This window comes from Protopterus annectens, chromosome 12.part0, assembly GCF_019279795.1.
Source record: "Protopterus annectens isolate FY-2018-M chromosome 12.part0, PAN1.0, whole genome shotgun sequence".
NCBI lineage: Eukaryota > Metazoa > Chordata > Ceratodontiformes > Protopteridae > Protopterus > Protopterus annectens.
In genome coordinates this window covers 1,362,017,095-1,362,041,097 of record NC_056746.1, presented here as the reverse complement: position 1 = coordinate 1,362,041,097, position 24,003 = coordinate 1,362,017,095, and the positions used below count along the sequence as shown (strand labels likewise).

The 24,003-nt window shown below is 42.5% G+C and overlaps 1 protein-coding gene across 1 annotated transcript in view; it reads right to left on the bottom strand.

Moving 5' to 3' along the window:
• LAMA5 (laminin subunit alpha 5) overlaps positions 1-24,003 on the bottom strand; it is a 1,615,491-nt gene that overhangs the window by 203,972 nt on the left and 1,387,516 nt on the right. The window contains exons 68-69 of the mRNA XM_044090412.1: positions 4,004-4,136; positions 257-397 (exon numbers count right to left, since the gene is read on the bottom strand). Coding sequence (XP_043946347.1) covers positions 257-397; positions 4,004-4,136 — 274 coding nt within the window. The remainder of the gene's footprint in view (positions 1-256; positions 398-4,003; positions 4,137-24,003) is intronic.

Sequence of the window (24,003 nt, the reverse complement as noted above, 5' to 3'; positions counted from 1 at the left end):
TCAGAACGTTAGCATCCTGAATGCTTTTCGTCTTAGAAATATGGATCTGAAGAAATGTCAGTTTTGATCACTGATGCATTCAACCACAGCAGGCCAGTAACAATGCTGATGAATATGGTGTCATCAATCACATGACCAACTCTCTTCAGACACTGGTGCTGTTACTTGCAAGGCATGTGACCAAACCATAAACCTGTGGAGCTGAAGACCATACCTGCTTAACAAAAATGAAAAAAAAAAAAGTGTTAGTACTTACTCCTTTATATTGAAACATAAGGCCGTTGTTCTGTGCACTCCTGAATCCAAATCCAAAATGGAAGTTGTCCTGCAATCCAGGAAGACTTTCAGGTTCTAGTTTTATGTAGCCATCTCCAGTGAATCGAACAAAACGTGAAATCTGCCAAAGAAAGTAAACGCATAAAAATGTTTATTTTGCATTTAAACATGTCTGATTTATTTAATTGTAAGATATGCAATAATGTTTTTCTTTCTTTGGTAAAATGATTAACGCTAACATAATTACATAAACAGGGATAGTAATCTATTTACTACAATATCTTTTTGCTCTATTATCTCTTATCAATACATTACCTTCAACAGTCCATGTGAAAAAAAATACATTTGCCCCAATTTCTTCAGCTTTCACCTGATACTTCTCTTACTACAAGTGCAGAAATCTAGATTGTGGTTTTTAAAAATGTTTCTGTTTACACAGGAACACACAATATTCTTAGTTTCATTGTAGTGCCTCAAAAATGAAAAAAAACAAAAAACGTTTCTGCTTTATGCACGTGTCTGGCTAACTTCCACTTAGCGATGGCCCCATTCATTTTTCACTTTAACTGTATCAGTACAATCTGTGCACCCTGAAAGTGTTTTCTGAATACTATTTTTTTAAACTAGCAATTTTCCAGCAAATCCTGCTTTTCCAGATGTTACTTATTCCAGCAGTTCCTAGAGTTTCTGATGGGTCTTATAATTAGATCTAGACATGCCATCAGAGCTGTAAAGCAACTCCATGGTAGACAGTTTCTGTTTTTCCCCTTTTTCTTTCTTTTTGATATTTTATTTACACCTCTCTGGGTAGTACCTCTTAACTACAAGTGTCACCATCTAGTTTATTAAACTTATCTGGGCAGATGGAGAAATACAGAGGAACTTTCTCTGTTGTGTCCTGGTTATGACATAGGTACAAGTACTCAGACAGTACATATGCAGTACACATTAAAGGATATCAAGGGTTCATATCAAGTAGAATATAAAATTAAATTACAATCATGGTTTTGGAGAAGTTCAAGATGAGTTTCTACAGATTTATGGAGAGTCAGGTTGGTCAGATATGAGATGGTCATATCCAAATCCTTCTGAAGCTGCTGATAGGAGTGGACATGTTTAGTCAGTCATTCAGATACAGGCAAATGTGCACTTCCTGGAGCCTGAAATGGCAAAATGAGATGCTAGGCATTTGACGAGTACTCAGGTAACACTGGACAGACCAAAAGGTGATGGCTTGTTGCAAAGCCGAGAATACTCCTGTGTCCTGGAAAGACGGAGACATAGAGGCAGGCACCTTTCATGTCCAATGTCACCATCAAAGGTGGAGGTGTAAACAATCCTAGAATGTCGTAATAGTTAATATCTTAAATCTTTTTATCTACAGAAATTTTTCAGGATGAAAAGATCTAGCATATTTCTCCAGGTCTCTTTTTTGAGCCACAGTCTTCAATAAAACGTTGTCCATTACTGTACAGCTCAAAAGTTGTTTTTTCATTGGTCCTACTAGGGCCTCTAAGTGCAGAATCTGTGGTGGACACAAGACTTGCATGAAAGTTTCAACCTCTGTTTTGTACCCTGTCATCACTAACTCTTTTGGCAAGATGTCTGACATCAGGAATACAATTGTTCCAGGAAGAACATTAGGCTTTTGCCTAGTAGGCCGACAGGGCAATGAAGGGGAGTTTGGAAAAGGGTGTGAATGCCATACAGTCTTACCGGGAGGTGGGTGTGTGTGTGAATTCCTTAGTAAGAGTAGTCCTCCTTTTCAGTACCATTTCTCATGCAAGTATACATTTCTGAAGTACATAGAACTTCTCATTCTTCATCCTCAGTGATGTCTGAATCTGATGTCAGTTCAAGGAAAAAAAACTCTCTTTTTTCTTTTCACAGAGGCTATGGTACCTGAGGTTCTGTGTTCTTCTTCCAAGAGACAAGGATATTCGCTTTCGTCAGATAACAATATACTCTTCAGTGAACTTCTAAAACTCAAAAATGGCCAGGGCAGATGCAGGAGGGATTACTGTTCCCAAGTCCAACTCCTGATTGAAAGGCAGGGAACTCTGAAAGTTGGTAAAAGCATTCAGTCTAGTCAAAACAGAAGCTGATGATTGATATATCTAAATGGTTGGTACATTCCTCACAAGCTGTTTCTGTTGCTGAGCTACATGCAAGCCTATAACACTCCATTCTAGTGTGACACACTGAGGCCTGGTCATCTAAACAAAGCACCATCTGTTGTTGGCTTCCAAAGGGGCTTTGGTGGTTGTCTGTGTATCTGAGGCACTGGCAGCAGGGGCTTACCAACTGGTGACTCCTTGGAACCAGAATCCTTAGACTTAGTCTGATGGGTTATCTAAGGTTACACATGTCTTACTCACTGCCCTGATAACTACTTTCTGGGGTTTCCCTATCTTCCTGTGGGTGTTCTCTTTAGCTTACTTAGGGATTACTGGACAGGAAATATTCTACACATATCAAAGGGACAAGTGGTACCTTGACCTAAGGAAACTAACTTCTGATGTTTTGGTGCTATAGGAGGGACTTTAAAGTTTTGGTTTTCCTCTGTTTTTAAATATTCTTCCTAAAACACATTTACAGTTATCTACCTGCTGTTTCTCTACTATACAGAAAAGGCATTCAAAGTGAAAGTCTTCTGGTGTGATCTGTCTGTCACATGTATTCTTGTTGGCAACTTTTTCTAGGGAATCACAGGTCTTCTTGAAACATAAAAGGAACAAACTTCTCACAAAATAGAACCTCAGCTCTAGCAACTCACCAAAGAGAAGCAACAATAAGCTAAGAAACAGCAACAAAGTCAATACAATTCCTCATATAGGTGTGTATCACGCGGAGATATCAGAATTTGGATCATGCAGAGCAAGAACTGACAACAAATAAATAACTAAATAAATAAAGATGGCATTGATGCTGGCTGGCATCAGTTTGATGACCCTTGGTGTGGACAGGATACAACCTTATGGACTAGATGCCAAACTCTGATTATAGGAGTTTGCCCAGTTAGCAGACGTTCACCCGCAGTGAATATGTTGAATACTACTGCAACAGCAATCTCTATGGCAAACATACATTTCTGTGTGTGTGTGTGTGTGTGTGTGTGTGTGTGCGTGTGCGTGTGTGTGTGTGTGTGTGTGTGTGTGTGTGTGTGTGTGTGTGTGTGTGTTGGGGAGGTTGAGAGGAATTCATATGCTAGACACTGCAAGAGAACATTTCAAAATAAAGCTGAATTGTTAAGTTTTTACTCACTGTCGTACTTTAAGTACTGGAGTAATTGTGATATATGTTATGGAACAGTCCTGAAATGTCATGCAGGCAACTACCATAACATAATATATACCAGCACCCTGCTACTATAAAGAATAATATCAAATAAAAGGTTATCAGACTCCTTGTAAGAGAAGGCTGTCACATACATTAAAACATATAAAACAAGTCTCCTGCAACTTAGAACACTGTTGTATTCCTAGAGTATGATGAAAGTGATTATTTGTCAGTCAACAAGTTTCATGCATTTACTGTGATTTGCCATTTGAACTTTACCATCACAGAACATAGACCTCAGTTCAATGTAAATCAGCATCCTTCACATTAAATTATAGCTATAAAAACACTATGGAAATGGGTATCCTGAAACAAAGTGTTCTGCACTAACTGACCTGTGATGTGAAGACATGACGCTTCCAGAAAAGCTCATATGCAGCAAACTCACCAGTAATTCTGAAGAGCAGCCATAACTGACACCTGTAGTGTTCTCACGTTTTAAATCAATGTACTTGTCAAGGGCTTTTATTACCCTCATACATCCACGAATTGATCCACCCGTAGGGAAAATCTCCTTCAGGCTAAACGGAAGGACAGAAAAAGGAAAAAGAGAACATAATGGAAACAAGCAATTGCTGTAGCACTCCGGCATGTCCAGACATTAATCCAAGTTTAGTTTCATTTCAGCTAATTTACCACAACCACAACAATTTCATAAACTTGAAATATCTCATTTTTAAAAGCACAGTTAGATTTGCATGATCTCTTTAAATATCCCTTTGATAACTTCAGTTACTCATATTTTCAAAACTTTTTTCTACTAATGACTGCACTGAAGTCCATAGATAAATATATCAACATTTTGATAATTTCCAATGATCTTATAAATAAAAACATTACTACATGTATAAACTACAGCAGAGTCTGGAAGAAACAAATATGGCAAAATAGGGACAATATAGCCAACTGATCACAGGTTGATTAGCCATATAAAGCTTTAAGTAGACACATATATAAGTTCCAGCCACCCTTTTGAAGCATTTAACAATGCTCACCTCTGAAAGTGAGCAGGGCTGTACATGATAACCCTGGTGTAAATTTGTGTCTACCCATCCAATCATCAAGACTGGCCGCAGGTGGCAGTGCAGACTATTAAGGCTATGGGTCTTGACGAGCTGCTTCTTGTGGTGCAGGGTTTGATTCCCTCAGCCTTAATTTGCCTACTGTGTGTTCTTGAGCAGTTCACTTACCCAGTTAGTACTTTGGGGCAGTTGGAAAACTGGACCAGGCTTCTCAACGGTCCCCTGGACTGCATGCTTAGTAATTGCCTATAACTACTAAGGGCAGACAAAATAATACTTTGATTGATCTGCAGTGGTAACTTATTCCAGAGGTTGGGGTACAATGAGTTTGGAACCTAACCCTTCAGTGAGGTGGCTTCTTCATTTGGTGGCACGATTTAGGTCCCTAGTGGAGGTGGTTTTGTGAAGAAATAGGAAGTCATTAATTTTACTGGTTAAAAACTGTTGGGACCTTCCCAGTTGAAAGATATGCTTGGATTTGTACATACCAAAAGGAGCACTATAGTCAGTGATGTGTCTGATAAGGGAAGAGTACAGTGGTAATGCAACTTCTATGGATCTAGAAGATATTTCCTAACTGAACCAGATATAAGGATTTCATTTTTTAACTATGGTGGAAACATGACAATTATATAAGAGACAGATGTTCATGTAAGTAACCAGGTCTGTCTGAAGAGAAGTACAATTTAAAACATATAAGGTGGGACTCCTTTTTTTGAAAGTTACTGTTCTGTGCTTTTTGTAAGTTAACTTGAGACTGTTTTCAGTACACAAGATATGTACTTATTCCAGGCCTTGTTGCAGGGGTTTAATATTAGTGCCTGAGCAGATAACAGCAGACTTAGTCAACCACATTTCTAAGATATTGACTTGCATGTCTGTAAAATAAATATCAAACAGGTGATGTGCCAGCACTAATCTCTGTGGTACGCCACTAGTTACTAGATAGAATTTCACATTCAGAGACGATACCAGCAACTTTCACAAAATAGGGTCTGTTGGAAAATGAATTAGCTATCCAGCAGACAACATAGGGGTTTACATTAAGTTTGACTACATTTTCAAAAAAATTACTGCAGTGAGATGTAAACTGAACTGATGTAATCAAGAAAAAAATCAGGGTTATTCTCAATTTCTGAAGGATACGGGATGATGCTACAGAGAACTTCAACAACTGCAGCAGGAAAAAAGTGACTCCTGCAAGAATATCTGAGTATGGAATTGTTAGAGATGAAGGACTTTATACAGCAAGATGGAGGCATGTTGTGGTGCAGAACTCTGAGTAACTAATTTTTAACAAATTTTTTTTTAATAGCTTTTACTGTCTATTGACATACACTGTTATGTTAATGCATGATAACAGTGTGGAAGAACATTGAGGCAACGAATCACATATTCTGTATATTATTCTTAAAGCATCTCATTCTAGTTACTCACCTAATCAGACTTTACTGATCAAACATTGGTTTAAAAAAAAAAAAGAAAACATTGGAGACAATGGCCATGTGGTGCGCCTCAGGGCATAGGGGTATACTTGCATTTAAGCTACTAAATCCATGTCGTACAATTTGTATGACATGTGAATACAATATATCCAGTTTTTAAGCTGAAAGGTTTACGTATTGGGAAACTATGATAAAAAGGGATATTTAGCAGGTACAATAAGTTCTTGTCCAGTGCAAACTAAATGAAGAGACATTACAGAGCAAGAGGTTACAACCAGTACCAAGACTAAAAAGCAGAGGAGTGAACATAGAATAAATAAGTGCAGGTTACCAAGCAGGTGTTAATGTAATGTCTCAATACAGACAGCCAAAATGAATTAAAAAAAATCATGAGTTACGGGTCCGAGCGAAAACCCAAAGATGGCTAAGCAAAAAGATGTGGTCGCATGACTCAAGCATCTTGGGTTAACTTCTCATGATGGGCTCCATTACAAGATGTTGAGCCTGCTGTTGAATGAAGCTGCTGGAAGATTACCCCAACTAATCAAAGAAAAAGAAAAAAAAAACTGAAGGAGGGAAAAATATTTTTGAAGCCCCCCTGGATCTCCGACATGGAGGACTTTGCCCCCATACCACCTTTACTTATAATGACCAACTGAATAATCTGACAAGTGTGAAGAAAAGTAAAAACTCAGAAATGTTGTAACAACTACATATAAACGCAATGACTCGCTGTGAGAAATTAAAAACTCAGAAATGTTGTAACACAACTACATATAAATGCCATGACTCGCTGTGAGAAACAGCAGTTGAGTTGTAGCTCATAAAGCTTTGGTCGATAAATCAATGAGCTGTGACCAATGAGTCACAGCCTTGTCCACTTTACGCTTCACTAATGGAAGGGAAGGCAGGCGCTCAGGAAGAACAAAGGAGTATAGAGTGGATAGTGAGCTATTCTTTGTCTTAACAGCAGCAGGAATTTTAAGAGAGGGATGCCTGTTAAGAAGCAAGTCACTAAGAAAGTACAGTTGCGTACACTTACCATAAATGTAGATGTTAGAGTGTCTTCACTGTTGCAGTCATTACTGTAGGGTTCTTCTTGCCGGCAGGCAGTCCTCGGTCGGCCAGAATCCCAAAGTCTGGGTCCGGCGTCGGCTGTTCAGTCATGCTCCCTGACGTCAACGCGCTAGGAGTACAAAGCTGCCAGCCGACATCATGTTCTCCAGTTTTTCTTGCCCCAGATGTCAGGTGCCCAAAAGTGAAGGCTAATAATAAAACAAAAATGTAACATACAACAAACCCCATACCCTGTAGCAAATACACCTCAGAAGAAGGGTGAAGTAGGAAACCACACTAATGAAAGTATAAGAGGGGACAGGAGGGTGGGTAACCCAGACTGCAACAGTGAAGACACTCGAACATCTACATTTATGGTAAGTGTACACAACTGTACTACGTTCATCGTGTTTCACTGTTGCAGTCATCACTGTAGGGTTGAATCCCAAAGCTGAGGTAAAGGGTGGTGGTTACAGAGTAGAAGGGGCGGCTAGAAGGCCCTGCAAGACTGCAGAAGCAAAGCCTGCCCTAGACTTAGAGTAAAGAGGGAGATTATAGTGCTTAGAGAAAGTATGCACTGAACTCCAAGTTGCAGCTTCCAAAATATCCTTGGTAGGTACTCCTCTAAGAAAGGCAGCTGAAGTAGCAGCAGCTCTGGTAGAGTGAGTCCTAATTTTTCCTGGGATTTGCTTTCCATGATGAGAGTAACAAAATCTGATTCCATGAGCAATCCATTTAGAAATGGTCTGTTTTGAAATAGCTTTGCCTTGGGAATTTGTTGCATAAGAAACAAAGAGTTGCTCTGTTTTCCTGATATCCTTGGTTCTGACCAGGTAAAAACGAAGTTGTCTGTGTACATCCAAGGAATGCAAGATCCTTTCCCCCTTATTTTGTGGATTATTGAAAAAAGTTGGCAGGTGAATAGTTTGATTTAAAGCCACTTTGGAAACCACTTTAGGCATGAAAGTAGGATTGGTCCTTAAAGACACCCTATCTTGGTGAAAAATAATATAAGGTTCCACAGCCGTGAGTGCTTGTAACTCAGAGACTCTCCTGGCTGAAGTCAAAGCCAGTAGGATAGTTGTTTTCCATGATAAATATTTAATATCAGATGTGGCAGCAGGCTCACAAGGAGGCAGAGTGAGTTTTTCCAGAACATAGTTGAGGTCCCAGGCAGGAATGGGTGGTGTCCTAGGGGGCCTTAAATTCCTTGCTCCTCTGAGATATTGTTTCAGAAGTGGATGCGAAAAGTTTGGAGGATCTGTACTGTAATGTGCAGAGATAGCTGAGGCATGTATTTTTATGGAGGAGAAGGATAAACCCTTATGTAGCATGTCTGTCAGGTAAAGTAAAATCAGTGAGATATTAGGAATGAGAGGATCTGAATCCTGAGCATGCATCCAGGTGCAAAATCTCTTCCATTTACCTGCATAAGATTTTCTAGTGCTAGGCCGTCTGGCATCTAAGATGACATCCATGACCTGTTTGGGAAGGAAAGGATTAATCATAGACCTTGAATACGCCAGGCTGCTAGGCTGAGAGTTTTGATATGAGAGTGCAGAACCTGGCCCTGGTGTTGGGACAAAAGATTTGGAATCTGAGGTAAAATCCAAGGAGGCTCCTGGGATAGATTCATCAGTGTTGAGTACCAAAATTGATGAGGCCAATTTGGGGCCAGTAAAATCATCATTTTGGGCTTGTCCTGCTTGATCTTTAGTAACACCCATGGAAGAAGAGGTAGTGGCGGAAAGGCATACCCCGAGAGGTTTCTCCAACTGAATGATAGTGCATCCACTTTCCATGCTAGCTTGTGAAATGTTCTTCTGCAAAAAATCTGTAACTGGTGGTTGAGGGGGGATGCAAAAAGATCTATGTCCGGGCAGCCCCAGGCTTCTGTAATTATCTTGAATATTTGGGTGTCTAGCATCCACTCGTGTGGGTCTGACAGGTTCCTGCTCAGGCTTATTTTGTTTTCCTGGCAGGAACTGAGCTTGTAGATTCACTTTGCAAGCTAGAGCTGTGCTCCATAGAGTCATGGCTAGTCTGCAAAGGGGGTAGGAGTGTGAACCCCCCTTGCTTGTTTATGTACCACATAACTGTGGTGTTGTCTGTCTGTATCAGTAGTTGTCCTGGTTGTAGGAGATCTCTGAAAGCCAACAGGGCATTCTGTACAGCTAACATCTCTTTTAAATTGATATGTAGGTGCTTCTGATCCTCTGTCCAAAAGCCTTGCAGACCTTTTCCCTGCAAGTGGGCTCCCCATGTGTAGTCCGAGGCGTCCGTGGTTAACACTTGGGTGGCTGGAGGCAGACTGAAGGCTTTCCCTTTGTTGTGAAGACATGCCATGGTCCACCAATGGAATTCCTTTTGTAGGCAAGGCAAGACAGCAATCTGTGTGTCTAGACTGTGGCAATGCTGGGACCATACACCTTTTAGGAACCATTGTATTTTTCTCATATGTAGTCTTGCATTTGGTATGAGAAGGATGCAGGAGGCCATGTAACCCAAAGCCTGCAGGAATTTCCTTGCAGTTAGCTGAGTTATTGACACCAAGGTTTTGAAAGTTGAAGCCAGCTGCTGTTGTTTTTCGGATGTCAAGAATGCCATCTGGGTTGTTGTGTTTAAAAGAGCACCCAGAAAGGTTATCTGTTGTGTGGGTGTCAAATTTGACTTTTTTATGTTCATAGTGAATCCCAGGTACTTGAGTAGATTTTGAACAAATTCCAGGTGCTGGAGTAAGACATTCTTGCTGTCCGCTTGAATAAGGCAGTCGTCCAGATAATGGTAAATTTGAATTCCCTTGAGTCTGCAATAAGCTACTACTGATGCCAGGCACTTGGTGAAGACTCTGGGAGCAGTAGACAAGCCAAAGGGCAGTGCAGAGAATTGGTAATGTTTCGAGCCGGCCTTGAAACTGAGGTATTTTCTGCACTCCTGTCTGATAGGGATGTGTAGGTAAGCCTCCTTTAAATCCAATGTCACCATCCATGCATTTTTGCTCAACATTGGCAGGAGCTGTTGCAGAGTAAGCATCTTGAACTTTGGTATCTCCAGGATGGGTCTCCATGAATTTTGCTTTCTGGTAACTAGGAAGAGCCTGAAGTAGAAGCCTTGCCCCGTCTCTGATTGTGGAACCAGTTCTATGGCCCTCATAGCCATGAGGGATCCCACCTGGTTTAATGCCTCTGCCCATTGGTGTTTTGGTAGATCTGGCCATCCGTTTAGTCTTGGCAAGGTATGAAAGTGGAATTTGTAACCTCTTGAAACTACATCCAGAACCCACTTGTCTTGGGTTATGTAAGTCCAATTTTGTTGAAAAAGAGAGAGTTTTCCTCCTAGAGGGCTTCCAGGAGAGAAGTTCCTGGAGCCATGCAGGGGGAGTCATTGAGCCTGTTTTCTATAAGATTGAGGTCTGTCCTCTCCACCCCTGGGGGTGGAAGCACTCCACTGTCTAGGTCTGTAAGAGGTTTGTGCTTGGGCCCTCCCTCTGGAGCGCCTACATCTACCCCTCTGAGGCCTGTCCGAGCTGGGAAAGGACCAATTTTATGTTGGCCAATTTCTGCTAAATCTTGGGGGCTGAACTTGTAAGAAATTCTTAACCGTTTGCATGGATTTTGCCTTATCCTCCATTTTCTTTATCACCTCTTCAGCCTTAGACCCAAACAAAACATTATGCTGAACAGGAGCATCCAGTAACTTTGCTTTCACTTGATCAGACAAGTTTTGTTCCTTTAACCAAGCATGCCTTCTAATGACTGTGCCAGAGGCAGCTGCCCTGCAAGAAGCCTCCAAGGCATCAAAACCACAGTGTAAACCATGCTTCCCCACTTGTTCAGTGGCATGCATCAAATCCTGTAATTCCTTATTATCTGCACTTGCAGTAATGGTATCCAGTTTTTGTTTCATAACAGACAGTAGAAATTGCTATTTTAGCATATGAAATTGACAATTTAAAGCCCTAATAGATAAAGCAGCAGAAGTGTACACTTTTTTGCCCCATCTCTCCAAAGCTCTGGAATCCTTATCTGTCGGAATAGGGTTTTTAGCAGAAGTGGCCTTAACCCCCTTAGGACCCTGAGAAATGGTTTCTGGATCAGCAGTAGGATTTTTGAAAAGGAACTGGTGGGGTCAGGGACCCTGTAATATCTGTTGGGCTTAGCAGGGGCTGGAGGAAAGGAGTCAGGAGTTAAATTAGCCTCAGAAAAAGCATCATCCACAATATCCAAAATAGGAGGAATAGCCAGGGGTCTATGTTGGGGAAGAAGAAGGAAATCCCTAAGCCTTCTCTTAGATTCCGAGTACTCCTGTCCTTCCCAGTGAAAATGTTCCCTCATGTCATGTAAAGTTTCCCCAAAAGAAAAATCCTCAGGGGGAGAAGCTGATGGAATGGATTCCTCAGCATCAGAATCCTCATAAAGGAGGGAAAGTATATTCCTGTTCAGAGGAAGACACTGAAGAAATAGATGCCTGATCAGAAGATTCATAATCCAATTCTTGCCTTGGCCTTTTGTCTGGAGGGGGATGTGAACCCCTAATCATGGTTAGTAGGTCCTCTGCCATTTTAAGTAGCTGTTTCTGAGATTTGGGTCCCGGATCAGAAGAGGCCTGGGCTGGTGTCTTGGATTTAGAAGGAGTCTTTGCCTTTGGCTTTGCCTTTATCAGAAGCTGTGTAGGCCTGAAAACCCCCTCGGAAGCCGGTACCTGCACAGCGGCTCCGGACCCATCCGAGGGAGCATTGTCCGAAGGTCCAGCAGCTGGAGTGCTCAAAGGCCTAGTTGGCTCCTCGTGGGAGTCCATTTTGACAATCAGTTCTGAAATGGCCAACGACAGGGGCTGTGAAAGCACCTCACTGACGACGGCCGAACCTGTAGCTGGCTCTGCTTGTAAAACGTCATCTGATTTGGACCTCGGAGGCCTGTCCTTATCATAGGTTCATAGGTTTATACTAGGCTATCTGCCCTAAGGCATTTATAGGCCTAGCCCAAAGTTTTGTGGCTTACGCCACCCCTTATATGAAAAAATACTGTGCCCATTAGTTTGTTGTGCCTCTGTCCAGCAGTGACACAGAGATGATTCGGGTAAACCTCGATCTCCCATCCACAGGTCAAGATTTCTCTTGAACAGAGCCAGCGAGGTGCTCTGCCTCACATGGACCGGGATTTTATTCCACAGCATAGGGAGTCTCTGAGTGATAAATCTATCCCTCCAGCACATCCTATTTATATCCGTGCTAAGGTTTAAGTCGCTTGCTCTAGTGGTTTTGGTGGATTTGGATTTTTTGAGGTGGAGCATGTCCATTAATTCCGGGTTGGACATGGCCTTGTATGTCAGGCACATGTCACCTCTAAGCAGACGGTAGGCGACTGAATAGAGCTGGAGTTTCTTCAATCTGGCAGCATATGACAGATTTTGGAGTCCCTTTATCCTTTTGGTGAGGAACTTTTGGGGTCTCTCCAATTGCTGCAGATGTCGGGTGAGATACATCCCGAATGGGGCATTGTACTCGATCATTGGTCTGATAAGTGAAGAGTACAGGGGAACAATGACCTCACTAGATCTGGATGTGAATCCCTTCATGATCAGGTGGGCAATGTAGAAGGTCTTTCTAACCACTTTAGCAACGTGAGTGTCAAAAGAAAGGCCACTGTCAACCTGGCATATCTGGCAACCTTATCCTTGCGTCGTTTGTGAACTCCAGTAGTCGGAAGCGTGTCCGACGACATTTTATAATTAAATCACCTGCCAAAGTAGTGAAAAGCAAAATCGTACCTGCGCTTAATCGTACGTTGGTTAAATCTAGCACAAAACCGACAACTAGCTACGTCGTGGTCAGGGCCTAAACAAGGAATACAGTAAGAATGGAAATCCTTATGAGGTATTTGCTTCCCACAAGAAATGCAATTATTAACTTTTTCTGACATCGGACTGGAGCAAGAAAAAAGTTTCCCCAAAGGGGTACTTAGCTTTGAAAAGAAGAAGTAAGTCTTCGGACTGAAGCATGGAAAAATATCAGGAGTCAGCCGACCGTCACTTGCGAACTGCTTTCACCGCACGGCAAGAAAGACTGGAGAACATGGTGTCAACTGGCAGCTTTGTACTCCTAGCGCTCTGACGTCAGAGAGCATGACTGAACAGCTGATGCAGGACCCAGACTTTGGGATTCTGGCCGACCGAGGACTGCCTGCCGGCAGGAAGAACCCTACAGTGATGACTGCAACAGTGAAACATAATGAACATCACAGGGAATCTCTGGTAAGCTTCAGGTAAAAAACTGCAATTAGAAGTCATCCATGGGCTTTAGGCTATGAAAGAGAAGGCTCTACAAGGAACATAAAACTAGGTAGCCACATTTACACTGCCAACAGTGGAAGATTGAGTCTACCAAACACTTAGTGAAATAATCCACTAACAAAGAACTTGATTTACAAGAAGTTCCATGGCTGTGTAACTATGAATGGTGAAGGAACCGCTAAGAAGGCAAGTTTTAATGAAATACTTAACAAATGGGATAATGCTGGAATACAACTAACTGGTTAATACTGACGATAAATTGTATATTTCAAAGGTTCAGGCAGTAGGTGCCCTGTCTAAGAAGACATCAAAGGTATATAAGACGTGTACAAAAATACTAATCTCCAGGGCCGTTATATGTAGCAGAAACTAATGATGAAAAGGAAGGGCCAGTCCTTCTTTCATGCTGACAGACGCACAATAGATTATTGGCTCTTCGAACACTGTCTGCAGTGAATGCTTTCATCTATAGGATACGGTGGAAAAGATGGTCCTGAAGACATTCTGGATGGTCTCCTGTAGCTTTCAGTTGATCAAACTACACTAGAATGGGCTACATCAGGACAGATCTGCTTCGTATTGGCCAGCTATTCAAATACTCACTTCTAGGGCAAGCTAATGGTTCTGTTAACCCATTCCTTCCCTTTTTTAACATAACAGTCCCTTGCATGAAGTACTGTGCTAAGGAGACTTATTCAATGCAGTAACACGTAAGGTATAACTGTGTAGGAACAGTAGATTGAGTAGATCGCTGTTGCAGCAGCAATGACTATTGGTATTGCTATCACAGAAGATTAGAAATCCAGCCCTATTAGTAGACATTAGCACCCTTCCAAGCCGGCCAGACGATGACCCTCCAGGAACACCCGCATACTCCATATGTATAGCTGTCACCTACATGCTCCACTACTGATTCTTTCTAGCGCAGGATATCAGTAAGACAGCCATTCTGGCCCTTATCTAAACTAAAACCCCCTGAGAATAGCCTCTGTACCAGGTGCTTAGAGGACTTGGTTTCCTTGGGTTTATACACACCTGAAAAGGTTTGCAGACCTGCGAGTGAAGATGGAGATGGAAAATGTTTGGGAAAAGCGAACCACATCCCAGCCTTGGGATGACCAGGGAAAGAAAGAGGGGATGGAGGAATGGAAATCTAGGTACAGTTCTGCCAAGAGGCCAGCTTGCACAAAGGCGTCTAGTGGTTTTATGGTTTAGAAATGCTTTTTAGATTCCTCACCCTGTTGTGTAAGGCTTTCCTTCTAAAGGCAGATCAACGGTCACAGGAGGATTAGTCATGTTCTTCCTACAAGCACTGAAAACTGAATTCTTTGGGTAGAATTTTGTGTTCTATACATATACTTCTTAAAGCAAATATTTCTGGGGACATCATGACCCTAGGAAATCCAGACAAACCCAATTCAATAACTGGATCACAACTGGAATCTTAGCTGTCTCAGTAAGGAAAGGCTAAATAATGAAGAATAATATGAAATTCCTAAACTGGTTACTTACCATTTTCTGCTTTGGAGTAATCTGAAAGCTGCCTGAAGGAACAGACTACATGTACACTTCAAACGGCAAAAAGAACTGAAGTAACGGTACAAATTTGGCACTGTGGCCCCCTTTATATGAAACATCAGATCCGCAAAGGTCAGGGAGGAGTCAGGTTCATGGAGGCATCGTGAAAACATTTCTGGTTTAGTTTTAAGTCAAATGTCCATTTCCTCAACAAATCCCCGAAATAAGGCATACTATTAAAGCAGTTATCCCAATAAAGAACATCAAAGTTTTTTAACAATACCAAGAAAGGAGGGGGGGGTATCCATATTCATCAAGGACACCCACACCTCAAGACTGGTGGCAACGCACGATGCATCGGAGACCATCCAGGTGCAATTAACCATAGGCAAGACTGCTCTGCAAATTGTAGCATGTTACAGGCCACCCTCACAAACTCAGGAACCTCACATGGCCTTCCTGAAAACACTAGAGGGGATAAATGTATTACCAAACACCATCATACTAGGTGACTTCAATTACCCAAATATAGACTGGGAACACTACTCAAGCCCAAACACCCTAGCCCAAAAGTTCCTGGAATTCATAAACTCAAATGCCACGGAACAACTAGTCACCATCCCCACAAGAGGAGATAACATACTTGATCTCATCATCACGAACATGGGAGCACAATGTTCAACACCGGAAGTATACCCCTCACTGGTGAGATCAGATCACAAACTAATCTCGCTGGAGGTCCTCATCCCACCCCCACCTGAAATAAAAAAGACCACAGTAAAGAACTACTCAAAAGCCGACTTTACACTTCTAAAGACTAGTGTGGTCTCCTTTAAGGTCCCCGAGCCAGCGGAAAACAGTACTCAAGCCGCTGAATCACTTACAAACACCTTCTACCAGCACCTGCAGGACTGCATGGATAAGGCAATCCCAAACAAAACAAAGACTCTTAGTACCAAAGGCAAGCGTCCAGTCTGGTGGACCCCAGCCATAAACAAACTCTACAATAAAAGGAGGAAGCTACTACAAGATAGAGCAAAATCCTTAAAAGGTAAGACACCCTTGATCACTATAAGTAAAAAACTAAGAGCTCTCATAAAATCATCCAAAGCAAATTTCGAGAGAAAAATAGCTAAAGACTCAAAAGACAATCATAAGGCCTTCTTTAGCTATGTTAGGAACCTAGGAGGAAACTCCCAGATATGCTCAGAACTAGTTCAAAATGATGTGAAGATTACTGATCCTACAGACATTGCCAACATACTGGCTGACAGGTTCAGTGCAAACTCCCCCCCCCAAAAGGAGAGATATCTATACCAAACGATTGCAGCCACCCAAACATCTCCAGCGCCCAAGTGAGAACTGCTCTCTCCAAAGCAAAAAACACAGCATCCATGGGACCTGATGGTGTCCCCGGCTGTGTGCTCCACTTAACTCAATGAGGAATTAAACCCACAGCTAGGACAGCTGTTTAATCAAAGTCTTACCTCTGGATACGCACCCAGGAGTGGCGCACTGCAACTGTTGTCCCACTTTACAAAGGCGGTGCCTCCACCGACCCTGGAAATTACCGGCCCATTAGCTTGACAAGCCTTATCTGCAAAGCCATGGAGAGGATCATAATGGACCTCATAAATAAAGACATAGGGAATTTGCAGACTTTGGATCCAACCCAGTTTGACTTTGTCAAAGGCAGATCATGCCTTTTAAACTTGGTTGACTTCTTCGAAACAGTCACCAAAGCCATTGACGAGGGAAAGGCAGTCCATACAGCCTACCTCGATCTGGCTAAGGCCTTCGATACAATACCCCACTCGGGTATCATTGAAAAACTCATCAGCTTAAATGTTAACCCATACATCACAAGATGGGTTGTAAACTGGCTGAATGACAGAACCCACAGGGTCAGAATTGCTGGCGCCATGTCAGACTCAAAGCCTGTCACAAGTGGTGTCCCACAGGGCTCAGTCCTGGGCCCACTCTTGTTTGGCATCTACTTTTCCGAAGTACAAGCAAACACAGGAGGGTTATGGCTGACAAAGTTTGCAGATGACTGCAAACTGGGCACCATAGTAGAAAACACATCTGACACAGATATCCTTCAGAAGGGTCTCACAGAAACGGATAACTGGTGCCAGAGCCACGGCCTGAAGTTAAATGCCAAAAAATGCATAGTCATACCCTTTGGGAAAAACAAGGTTACCCCTAGCTACCAAATAGGTGGCAATCCACTGAGTGCAGAAGAAGTTATCAGGGACTTGGGGACCCAGGTTGATAGTAGTCTGTCATTCGACACCCATGTAGCTAAAGTAGTTAGGAAGACCTTCTACATTGCCCACCTTATCATGAAGGGATTCTCATCTAGATCAAGGGAGGTCATAGTCTCCATTTACTCATCACTCATCAGACCAATGATTGAGTACAATGCCCCATTCGGGATGTATCTGACCCGACACTTGCAGCAGCTGGAGAGGCCACAAAGTTCCTCACCAAAAGGATAAAGGGTCTCAAAATCTGTCCTATGCTGCCTGACTGAAAGAACTCCAGCTCTATTCAGTCGCCACCGCTTGCTCAGAGGTGACCTTTGCCTAACATACAAGGCCATGTCAAACCCAGATTTGATGAATATGCTACACCTCAAAAAATCTAGATCCATCAGAGCCACAAGGGCGGGAGACTTAAACCTCGACACGGCTATTAATAGGACGTGCTGGAGGGATAGATTCATCACCCAAAGACTCCCTATGCTGTGGAACAAAATCCCGGTACATGTGAGGCAGAGCACCTCGCTGGCCTTGTTCAAGAGAAATCTTGACCAATGGATGGGAGATCGCAGATATACCCCAGGGATTACCTCAGTGTCACTGCTCGACAGAGGCACAGCAAAACAATGGGTATAGTTCCCCATACTAAAGGGGTGGCGTAAGCCACAAAACGATGGGCTAGGCTTGTAAATGCCCTCGGGCAGATAGCCTAGTATGAACCTATGAACCTATGAACTCATTGACATTTTCATATTGCCATTCTTGGTTTGAATCATTTTGAATCTTATGCTGTTTTAGTGATGATGTTTTTTGTTTCACTACAAAAGGACTTAATGTTATATTATGAAAAGACACAATCAAACATGGAAGAATTATGAACCCATAAAATCAGACACAGAGGAAATAAACTGTTATTAATTACTGAAGTTTTTTCCGCACTTTCCCCCTGCTACCTGCTAATCTTCAGCCTCAGCTTGGACAATTGGCCACATTCCCAGAGATCAGGGTTGACAGGGGGGGGGGGCTGTCATTAAGACACCCATTAGTGGTAGCTTGCACTTACCTCAGTGTCAATATGTGGGTGGAGCATGCAAAGGGATTGTCTGATTGTGCCTCCAACACTTTGTGACAGGACAGTTACCCGTGTCACTCTGCCCCAGCTGCATTGCTGAGTCCCATACCTCCTAAACATAAACATATCAGCTGCATTGCTGAGTCCCATACCTCCTAAACATGAACATATCAGCTGCATTGCTGAGTCCCATACCTCCTAAACATGAACATATCAGCTGCATTGCTGAGTCCCATACCTCCTAAACATGAACATATCAGCTGCATTGCTGAGTCCCATACCTCCTAAACATGAACATATCAGCTGCATTGCTGAGTCCCATACCTCCTAAACATGAACATATCAGCTGCATTGCTGAGTCCCATTACCTCCTAAACATGAACATATCAGCTGCATTGCTGAGTCCCATACCTCCTAAACATGAACATATCAGCTGCATTGCTGAGTCCCATACCTCCTAAACATGAACATATCAGCTGCATTGCTGAGTCCCATACCTCCTAAACATGAACATATCAGCTGCATTGCTGAGTCCCATACCTCCTAAACATGAACATATCAGCTGCATTGCTGAGTCCCATACCTCCTAAACATGAACATATCAGCTGCATTGCTGAGTCCCATACCTCCTAAACATGAACATATCAGCTGCATTGCTGAGTCCCATACCTCCTAAACATGAACATATCAGCTGCATTGCTGAGTCCCATACCTCCTAAACATGAACATATCAGCTGCATTGCTGAGTCCCATACCTCCTAAACATGAACATATCAGCTGCATTGCTGAGTCCCATACCTCCTAAACATGAACATATCAGCTGCATTGCTGAGTCCCATACCTCCTAAACATGAACATATCAGCTGCATTGCTGAGTCCCATACCTCCTAAACATGAACATATCAGCTGCATTGCTGAGTCCCATACCTCCTAAACATGAACATATCAGCTGCATTGCTGAGTCCCATACCTCCTAAACATGAACATATCAGCTGCATTGCTGAGTCCCATACCTCCTAAACATGAACATATCAGCTGCATTGCTGAGTCCCATACCTCCTAAACATGAACATATCAGCTGCATTGCTGAGTCCCATACCTCCTAAACATGAACATATCAGCTGCATTGCTGAGTCCCATACCTCCTAAACATGAACATATCAGCTGCATTGCTGAGTCCCATACCTCCTAAACATGAACATATCAGCTGCATTGCTGAGTCCCATACCTCCTAAACATGAACATATCAGCTGCATTGCTGAGTCCCATACCTCCTAAACATGAACATATCAGCTGCATTGCTGAGTCCCATACCTCCTAAACATGAACATATCAGCTGCATTGCTGAGTCCCATACCTCCTAAACATGAACATATCAGCTGCATTGCTGAGTCCCATACCTCCTAAACATGAACATATCAGCTGCATTGCTGAGTCCCATACCTCCTAAACATGAACATATCAGCTGCATTGCTGAGTCCCATACCTCCTAAACATGAACATATCAGCTGCATTGCTGAGTCCCATACCTCCTAAACATGAACATATCAGCTGCATTGCTGAGTCCCATACCTCCTAAACATGAACATATCAGCTGCATTGCTGAGTCCCATACCTCCTAAACATGAACATATCAGCTGCATTGCTGAGTCCCATACCTCCTAAACATGAACATATCAGCTGCATTGCTGAGTCCCATACCTCCTAAACATGAACATATCAGCTGCATTGCTGAGTCCCATACCTCCTAAACATGAACATATCAGCTGCATTGCTGAGTCCCATACCTCCTAAACATGAACATATCAGCTGCATTGCTGAGTCCCATACCTCCTAAACATGAACATATCAGCTGCATTGCTGAGTCCCATACCTCCTAAACATGAACATATCAGCTGCATTGCTGAGTCCCATACCTCCTAAACATGAACATATCAGCTGCATTGCTGAGTCCCATACCTCCTAAACATGAACATATCAGCTGCATTGCTGAGTCCCATACCTCCTAAACATGAACATATCAGCTGCATTGCTGAGTCCCATACCTCCTAAACATGAACATATCAGCTGCATTGCTGAGTCCCATACCTCCTAAACATGAACATATCAGCTGCATTGCTGAGTCCCATACCTCCTAAACATGAACATATCAGCTGCATTGCTGAGTCCCATACCTCCTAAACATGAACATATCAGCTGCATTGCTGAGTCCCATACCTCCTAAACATGAACATATCAGCTGCATTGCTGAGTCCCATACCTCCTAAACATGAACATATCAGCTGCATTGCTGAGTCCCATACCTCCTAAACATGAACATATCAGCTGCATTGCTGAGTCCCATACCTCCTAAACATGAACATATCAGCTGCATTGCTGAGTCCCATACCTCCTAAACATGAACATATCAGCTGCATTGCTGAGTCCCATACCTCCTAAACATGAACATATCAGCTGCATTGCTGAGTCCCATACCTCCTAAACATGAACATATCAGCTGCATTGCTGAGTCCCATACCTCCTAAACATGAACATATCAGCTGCATTGCTGAGTCCCATACCTCCTAAACATGAACATATCAGCTGCATTGCTGAGTCCCATACCTCCTAAACATGAACATATCAGCTGCATTGCTGAGTCCCATACCTCCTAAACATGAACATATCAGCTGCATTGCTGAGTCCCATACCTCCTAAACATGAACATATCAGCTGCATTGCTGAGTCCCATACCTCCTAAACATGAACATATCAGCTGCATTGCTGAGTCCCATACCTCCTAAACATGAACATATCAGCTGCATTGCTGAGTCCCATACCTCCTAAACATGAACATATCAGCTGCATTGCTGAGTCCCATACCTCCTAAACATGAACATATCAGCTGCATTGCTGAGTCCCATACCTCCTAAACATGAACATATCAGCTGCATTGCTGAGTCCCATACCTCCTAAACATGAACATATCAGCTGCATTGCTGAGTCCCATACCTCCTAAACATGAACATATCAACTTTACTGTCATACAAATAGGAGAAGAGAGATATCCCAAAAGACAGGAATCAAGCAATTTCCATGGAAGATAATAGAAGGGTTCAACTTTGCTGAGCTAAACTCAACCTTTAATCTCAATGACATGTAGGGAAGCCATGTTACATGCATGGAAAAGGGGGAAAAAATGCACATCTGCATTTTATACTGCAAGTTACACAGATGCACATCTGCATTTTATACTGCAAGTTACACAGATGCACATCTGCATTTTATACTGCAAGTTACACAGATGCACACAGGATGTGCTGCATACTTTTTTGACAATATAACTATTTCTGACTGAAAACCTTCATTCTTGACTTCTTTTAAACACCCAATGTATAATCATTAATCAGACTTAAAAAATGGAGTCAATACACACAGTCAGGCAAACAAAATATTTTCTTCAAAGGGGAAAAAATAATGAAATGAAAGAAAATGAAGAACAAACAGAACCCCAAAATTCCAGAAAAGAAAAATGAGAGAAGGACAGTGAAAGCATCATCAATAGTTATAGGTTCATAGGCTGGTACTAGGCCTATACAAGCCTAGCCATAACAATTCCCTGGATATTTCTTCCCACAGTATTTACTTCCGTGGATCCCTGTCTAGCAGGGTGACTGACGTGATCGCCGGGGTGAATTTTCTCTCTTCCATCCAATCATCAAGGTTCCTTTTGAAGAGGGCCAAAGAGGCGCTCTCTGCTTGACATGTATGGGCAGTCTATTCCATAGTTTGGGGAGTGTCTGGGTCAGGAACCTATCCCTCCAGCATGTTTTGTTCATTGTGATGACAAGGTTTAGATCCCTGGAGTGTGTGGCTCTGAGGAATTGGGATTTCTTTAAGTGTAGCATGTCCAACAGCTCTGGGTTTGACATGGCCTTGTATGTTAAGCAGAAATCATCTCTGAGTAGACGATATGCGGCAGAGTATAGCTGGAGTTTTTTTACATGGTCAGCATAGGGCATCTGCTTTAGGCCTGTGATTCTTTTAGTGAGGTATTTCTGCTGCCTTTTCAGTTGTTGCAGATGACTTGAGAGGTACATACCAAATGGGGCATTACATTCTATAATGGGTCTAATGAGGGATGAGTACAGTGGGACAATAACCTCCTTTGTTTCTGCATGAAAAGCCCTTAGTGATGAGATATGCCACATAGAAGGATTTCCTGACTGTTATGGTGATTTGGTGTTTAGTGTACTGCCTCCTATGTGGTAATTCACGAGTACATGTTTTTTCCCAAAGGGGATAACTATACATTTCTTGGCATCGAGCTTGAACCCATGGCTCTGGCACCAAACATCTGTTTCTGTAAGGCCCTTTTGTAGAATATCTACATCATTTGGGGATTCAATGATGGCTGAACCCTGAAGTACTCCACTTGTCTGGAGCTGGATTTGGAGTCTGCTACTTTTACAGTGTGGGTTCTGTCAGTAAGCCAGTTTGCAACCCATCGAGTGACGTAGGGATTAATGCCCAGTTTATTGTTTATCTATGATTCCAGAGTGGGGGATGGTGTTGAAGGCCTTGGTGAGGTACAGATAGGTTGTGTGAACTGCCTTACCCTCGTCCACAGCTCTGGAGACTGATTTGAAGAAGTCAATCAGGTTCAAAAGACAAGATCGGTCTTTCACAAACCCAAATTGGATGGGGTCCAATGTTTGAAGGTTGCCAATGTCTTTGTTTATAAGTTCCACGCTAATACGTTCCATGGCCTTGCAGATCAGGCTCATCAGACTGATGGGGCGGTAGTTCCCAGGATCCAAGGTGGATTTCCCCTTGTGGAGTGGGATAACTGTAGCTGTGCGCCAATCAGTGGACACAAAGCCTAAGGTGAGGCTATGATTAGACATGGCACTTAGGTGAGGTGCCAGTTCATTTTATAGTTTATGTAGTACACAGCCCAGGATGTCTTCTGGTCCCATGGATGCTGTATTCTTAGCTTTGGTGAGTGTGGTTTTTTACCTGTGTGGCCATTATTACCAGAATTTGGCAATCTTTCATTATTGAGATGGGCCTTTTAGGGGGTGAGAGGGGGTAAAGTTGGCACTAAAGTGATCTGCCAGGATACTGGCAATATCCTTGGGATCAGTATATTTAATGTCATTATGTTGTAGCTCAGAGCAGATCTGAGCATTGCCATTTAGATTCTTTGTCAATTTTATTTTCATGACTAGCTTTGGAGGATTTTATGTAGGATCTCAGCTTCTTACTGAGGCTGGTAAGGGAAATTTTTGCATCCTGGGATTTTCCTCTCTTCTGAAACAGTTTCTTCCTTTTGTTGTAAAGTTTGTTTATGGCAGGGGACCACCAGATTGGCTTCCTTTTTTTGGAGGAGAGCATCCTGGCTCTATTTGGGATGGCACAATTCATGCATGAGTGGATGTGCTCGTACAGTGCCTTAGTGTAGGATTCAGCAGTCGAACCTTCAGTTCCCGTCTGCATGGGTGTCATGATGTTTGTCACTTCTGACGAGTAGCATACAAACTGTTTTGTCATTTTTTAACTGGCTGGAGAGGGGGCTGTTCAAATAACAGGTTTCATCCAGGAACTAGGATAGAGACAAAAGTAGATTACAAAGGAGATGATTTATTAAATGTATACAGTAAATTCTCAAATCTAATTATAAGATAAATAACTGACTGAGGCGATCATAAATCATATTCTTAAGAAGTCAAATCAATGAA